This window comes from Panicum virgatum, chromosome 3N, assembly GCF_016808335.1.
Source record: "Panicum virgatum strain AP13 chromosome 3N, P.virgatum_v5, whole genome shotgun sequence".
In the NCBI taxonomy this organism is placed as follows: Eukaryota; Viridiplantae; Streptophyta; class Magnoliopsida; order Poales; family Poaceae; genus Panicum; species Panicum virgatum.
In genome coordinates, this window is record NC_053147.1 from 12,843,756 (window position 1) to 12,849,361 (window position 5,606).

Sequence of the window (5,606 nt, forward strand, 5' to 3'; positions counted from 1 at the left end):
ACGGGTGATCAACATAAATAAACTGAGTACTTGATTGTTACGTTTCTGAGTTGGAGTACTTATCTGGTACCCACAAAATAGTTTAAGTACCTGACTGTTACGTTTCTGAGTTAGAGTACCTATCTAGTACCCATAGAATAGTTTGAGTACATGTCTATTACGTTTTCGAGTTGAAGTACCTATCTGATACCCACATAATAGTTTATAGTTTAGGTACCAGGATGCATTTTACTCTAAATTTTGGACAAATCATTACATTACGTTACATTAGTGTCGCTAAATTTCGTGAAATATGTTATTCTACACTATTTTTTCTGACACAAACGCATATATAATGTGGAGGGATGTTTGAGTTGGTGCAATGTTGGCATGTATGCGTGCCCCAATAAAATAGCATACTGCAATACCTTGTAAAATACTATCAGTGTACTCCCTCCGTCCCTAAATAACTGTCGTTATCGCTTTCCGAAAAATAATTTTAATTAAATTTGTATAAAAAATTATTAATATTTATGATACATAATTAATACTATTAGATAGATTTTTTAATCTAGTTTTTAAATAAATTTATTTGGAGATACAAATGTTGCATGTATTTTCTACAAATCAAATTAAATTTGTAGCACGCATACTCAAAACGACAAATAATAAGGGACAGAGGGAGTATATATTAACATGTATATCCAATAACAATATGGATGCCGACACAGTCAAAGTCGTTCTCTAAGCTCAATTTAATTAGTTCCCGAGTGACTTTGGTACCTATTTGTTGGGGAAAAAAATTTACACCTTGTTGAAGAAGACCGGAAGAGAACGGTTTGCAATGTTGGCTGACCGGGACCGCTGACGTTGCGAACCGTCCAAGGTGCGGAAAAGGGGGATCCGTTACGGGGTGTCCGAGGGAAATGCGCCAACGTCAGTCCTAAAATGAGACCGAGGGTTTTCTGCAAGGGGCTCGATGCAAAATATCCTGAGAGCTCCCGCCGCATCGATCTGGTCCGTTGATGCCGCAGCATCGTGCGGCCGTGGCTGGACGGCACCACGGCCGCACCGCCCCTGAGGTGCTCGTAGCGCCCGACCCGAGCTGTTCTCTCGCCTCCGGCCTCTCCTCTCTCCCGTTCACCCTCCCCCTCTCTTATCTCTCCGGGCTCCGGCCTTCCCTTCCTTGCGTCGACGGCTGCGCGCGCGAGCGGCGCCATCCTCGGCCAGGTCTTCGTCGGGCCCGGCGCCGGCTACGAGTATCCACCAGGTACCCCGCGCTTCCGTTCCGTCCCCCTCCCAACCCGAAACCGAGCTCCCCAAACCCTAATGCATGCTGTTTTTATTCGGATCTGACCCAGCTGCAAGATCCGCCCCTGATCTTGCTCTCTGGCCGATACCGCACCTGGTGCTCTCGTCGATCCAGCCGCTGAACGATTTCATCTCGCCTCTGTTTCAGGAGCCACTCTACTTGAAGAGTCCGCTGGGGGCATGGAGCACTACATGATGAGGCTCGGCGCGGGAGGCGGCCAGCAGCTCTCCAGGGTAGAGCCGATCCCCGACCGAAGGTCGAGGTTTTGGCAGATGGATGCGCAGCCTGGGGCTCGGATAGACCTCATCTGCCCTCAGCCTCGCCGCGCCTCCCGCCCGCCCTTCCTCATGGACTCGCTCAATAGAGCCAGCCCCAAGCCGAACGGGTTAGTTCTTTCTTGTCTCCTCTACCCACCACGTACTTGCATGGACCTCGGATTTTTTTAATTCTAGGCTACTGTTAGTTGATTTATCTAAAATTGTGGCACCTGCTGGGTATGCCATAGGTTGCATGTTTGTGTAATGATTTTTAGTGCCAATTGTTAGGGCATAGGTTGCATGCTTGCGTACCTGCTTTATTTTGAACGCGGAACGCCAATTGGTTGGGCGTTACTTGCGGATGCTGATAGCGAGGACAGCGGATATCGTATCATTATGCATATGCAAGCTTGCTTCAAATTTATGATGCAGTATAACGCGACAAATGTTGTGAGTTACGTTCACATTAGCTGCGTCTGGATAGGGTTACATGTGGCGACAAAGGGTACTCATTCAGGCAGGATTTCGCACATGTCCGTTACAAGCTTTCTTCAGCAGCATTGCATTTATTTAGCAACAAAAGCAGGTGATTTACGCTATATAGTGTTGCACGTGCTGCTCAATATACCTGTCGATAGTCTGCTTTACGTCACAAAGTTGTAATTGCAATCGTGCACATTTATTAGCGAGGCAAACTGGAAACGTTGGGTGCGGTTACATATACTGGTAAAGTAGGTAATAACTACTGGATAGGATTTCGTATTTTGCATAGTCCGTTTCAAATCGCTGAATATAGGATTGCCAAACTTGGATGCTTGACAGTTGCAGCAGCCAAGCAAAAGACTGGCCTTTTTGCTGACAGTGTGTGTTCTGTGATGGCAGGGCACTCCCAGTGTATAGAGCGGACTCCGCTTGTGATATCCTTGACCTCATCCTTAACAAGGTATAAGTGGTTTTCTTGGTATTTAAAGTTTAGAGATGGCATATCATATTCTTCTGGATATCTAGATTCTAGAGTGATGGACAACTGGTTCTCCCCTGTTTCAGAATGACCCTGATGTGGATACTGATTCAAGCAGCCAGGCGGGCTTTTTCTGTGGCTCCCCTCCTGTGCGCACTAACAACCCTGTTATCCATGACCCACTGTTTGGTAAGAAAACACCATCCTTTTCTCCTCTAGGGAGCTCTTTCGGCAAAATGGGAGCTGGAAGAGTCGAAGTAGGTTCTCCATCTTGTGGGGCGAGCAGCCCAAAAGTAAGAATCGAAGGTTTTGCTTGCGGGAACAAAGACCCCACCAACTGTGCAGTTACATTTGCCTGAGCATTTGATATCCCATTTGACCCTAACGCTATTTTGCACCCTCACAACCTGTACATTGTCCGGCCCGCCTGAGGATATAACTAGTTTCTTTCTATAAGCTGCTAGCTGCTCATTCAAGAGCTGAGTCAGAGTCTTGAGTCCAGTGCCTGATGCCCTTGCGGTTGTGGCTTTTGAAACTGCACAATCGCAGGGAGCAGAGGTTTCGAATGTACATATGAGTTGTTCGTTGTACCCAGTAGATGTTGTATGTGTCTAGTAGATGCAGTAAGGTTGGGTCCATGTGTCGGTGTCTGTAAATACCGTGGTACATTTGGATTTAAGTTGAAATATGATATCTATCTTATTCTGGCGTGCTGTTCGTTGGTTATGAATCATGAGCATCGTGATGCTGCTGCAACAATAGTAGTACCTCTTCTTTTCGAAAGAGACAATAGTAGTACCTGAAGAGGAAAATATGGAGTCAATGTGGCTACATCTGAAATTCTGAATGTCTGTTTTATGTGGCTCTGAAGTGTGTGAGCCAAATGCCTTTAGGGCGTGGGTTAAGAGATGCCAGATGTGCGTTCGTTTTCCTAGTCTGGGATTGGCAAAATACAAAATGTTTGTTCCTGGTGTTTTGCTAGTTTGGGCTTCGCAGCTACATACATGTTATATCATGCAAGTTGGAATGTACCTTATTAAAACAGTACTGTATCTGTGTATGGTATGATTTTTGTGCAAATGCAAAAAGTTTTCCCTTTTGAAAACGTCCCGGAAGTAAAGAAGAATCTCTGCCGGCCCACCCGTCCTGCCCTGCCCCGTACAGAGCTAGCTTTTTGTCCCTATCGGTCATGTGAAAGAATTCCGAGTGAAAGCAATGTTCGGGCGCAGGGAAGACAAGAAGCTACGACTGTTAACCCTTGTCTCTTGGTGTCATCAGCAGGTATGGTCCGTTTCCTGAAATTCTTAGGATGTAAGCAGAGAGCATTGGCAACAATATAGTTGTACATAATTTACACCAGCCAATGGTGCTGGACATGGGAAGAGATTTACAAATGGAATAAAGAATGGCGTGCCATGTCAATTTACAAATGAATCAACACAAGAACATCAACCTAAATCTGAGTCATTCAACTAGCTTGCTGCTTGCATATACATACACATGAACCAGAACAGGTAACTGAATCAGGTGCTTAGATGAAACGAATCAATGATCTGTACAAATGAATCCAATTAGTCGATAATCGATCTTCGATTTAGTATGCTGCGACTGCGAGCTGGGGAAAAGATGGACCGAGCTCAAATCTGTCAGCTCCATGTTTTCTCCAATGCAAGCACACAGCACGCTTGCAAGCATCATGCAGTAGAGCATCATCTGAGGATGGCCCTGGAGTGCCTGAGGATCATGTGGAAGGGCGTCGCCGCCGTTGGGCGCCTGGGTGGCCGAGCGCTCAATGCTGCTGGAGCAGCAGCTTCTGGCGCTGGCTTATTGCTGGTGGCGTTGGCCCTCCCCACTGGCTTGCCCAGGCTATCCCGCTTGCCGCCGCTCTTCTGAGCAGTGCCAGCCGCCGGCGCCGGCACGGCCTTCACAGCAGGGGCGAAGGGTAGCTTGGTCTGCGACATGGCGGCGGGCCGGTGATGAGCGGAGGCGGTGGAGCTCCTCCTGGTGACGGCGCCGTCGCGGCCGGCCAGCTGCATCGCCTGCGGCAGGCTGGACTCGAGCAGCAGGACGGTGGCGCAGTGCTTGAGCACCTCGAGGTTCATGCGCGCGTCGTCCAGGCTGCGGTGCTTCTGCGTGCCGATGCCGAAGTAGGTCGCCAGGGTGGCCATCTTGAGGTCGCCGGCGCGGCGGCCGAACTCGGCGGCCAGCACGTTGAGGGAGTCGATCACGCCGGCGGGCTCCGGGGCCGGGCGGCCGATGTCGGCGAACGCCTCCCGGAGGCGCGGGCAGTCGAAGCGCTGGATGTTGTGGCCGGCCCACACGCGGCCTGTATGTGTCCGGCAGCATGTTTCGTGCGTCAGAGGAAAGCTAGCTAATAGGCGAAGCTCATGTGTCGACGTATCAATGGAAGGAGGAGGAAGAAGAAAGGAGGCGTATGTACCGTCGAGGATGTCGAATATCTTGTCGGCCACCTCCCGGAAGGTGGGCGCGGAGGCAATGGCCTCGACGTCCGTGAAGCGCCTGGAGACGGCCGAGAGGTCCCCCGGGCGGATGAGCGTCTCGTAGCTGGCCACCTCGACGAGCTTCCTGGGGCACACGAGGATGGCGCCGAACTCGAGCAGCCACCACCGGCCCGCCGGCGATGGCGCCGTCGTCTCAACGTCGAAGAAGACGATCTCGCTCATCCTCCTGTTACCGCTACCGTTCATGGATCGATCGGATCCAACAAACGTCGTCGTCTAGCTAGGAATGAAGGAAGAAGAAGCTGGTCTAGTCTGCGACGCACGATCTGCTGGTTGCTTGTCCCCGTCCGATCTCTAGCTGCTATTTTTCTGGATGGGAAATGATGGGTTATCGGTTGATCTCCGTGTTCTTTCGTCGTACCGTCGCATATACAGATATATATCATGCATCAAAGCCAACGATAGGAGAGGGGATGGGATGCGAATATTTGCATGCGTCGGTGGTGAAGGTTAGCAGTGGAGGGGGGTTACTGCCCGCCTTGGCTCGCTTGCAGCTCAAGTTGTGCTCTTCTAGCTTGTTTCTCTGGCGGCGGCCTCGCACGCATTGCCTCATTCATTTCGTGTGCTTTCCTTGC

General features: G+C 49.8%; 2 protein-coding genes across 3 annotated transcripts; one reads left to right on the forward strand and one right to left on the reverse strand.

Moving 5' to 3' along the window:
- Nucleotides 1-1,086: 1,086 nt before the first annotated feature.
- Nucleotides 1,087-3,220, forward strand: LOC120664371. Of its 2 annotated transcripts, none has more exons than XM_039943559.1 (4): nucleotides 1,087-1,249; nucleotides 1,439-1,676; nucleotides 2,431-2,491; nucleotides 2,596-3,220. In XM_039943559.1, exons 2-4 carry the CDS (start codon nucleotides 1,471-1,473, stop codon nucleotides 2,866-2,868), a joined length of 540 nt encoding a protein of 179 aa, XP_039799493.1. In that variant the 5' UTR covers nucleotides 1,087-1,249; nucleotides 1,439-1,470; the 3' UTR covers nucleotides 2,869-3,220. The 2 variants fall into 2 exon arrangements, with proteins under 2 accessions (XP_039799493.1, XP_039799494.1); XM_039943560.1 differs by having other exon boundaries at nucleotides 1,090-1,249; nucleotides 1,341-1,676.
- Nucleotides 3,221-3,821: 601 nt separating this feature from the next.
- On the reverse strand, nucleotides 3,822-5,606 carry LOC120664370 (protein NEN4-like). The gene is made up of 2 exons (XM_039943558.1): nucleotides 4,950-5,606; nucleotides 3,822-4,835 (listed from the first exon to the last, which is right to left on the reverse strand). The coding sequence occupies exons 1-2, from the start codon at nucleotides 5,215-5,217 to the stop codon at nucleotides 4,219-4,221; spliced, it is 885 nt and encodes a 294-aa protein (XP_039799492.1). The 5' UTR covers nucleotides 5,218-5,606; the 3' UTR covers nucleotides 3,822-4,218.

What these genes read in the sequence shown, in the direction of transcription:
- LOC120664370 (XM_039943558.1), bottom strand. Translation starts at nt 5,217, where the DNA reads ATGAACGGTAGCGGTAACAGGAGGATGAGCGAGATCGTCTTCTTCGAC. An exon ending in GATATTCGACATCCTCGACG is followed by an intron (nt 4,836 to 4,949) that starts GTACATACGCCT and finishes GGACACATACAG; the next exon opens with GCCGCGTGTGGGCCGGCCAC.
- LOC120664371 (XM_039943559.1), top strand. Translation starts at nt 1,471, where the DNA reads ATGGAGCACTACATGATGAGGCTCGGCGCGGGAGGCGGCCAGCAGCTC. An exon ending in GCCAGCCCCAAGCCGAACGG is followed by an intron (nt 1,677 to 2,430) that starts GTTAGTTCTTTC and finishes CTGTGATGGCAG; the next exon opens with GGCACTCCCAGTGTATAGAG. An exon ending in TTGACCTCATCCTTAACAAG is followed by an intron (nt 2,492 to 2,595) that starts GTATAAGTGGTT and finishes CCCCTGTTTCAG; the next exon opens with AATGACCCTGATGTGGATAC.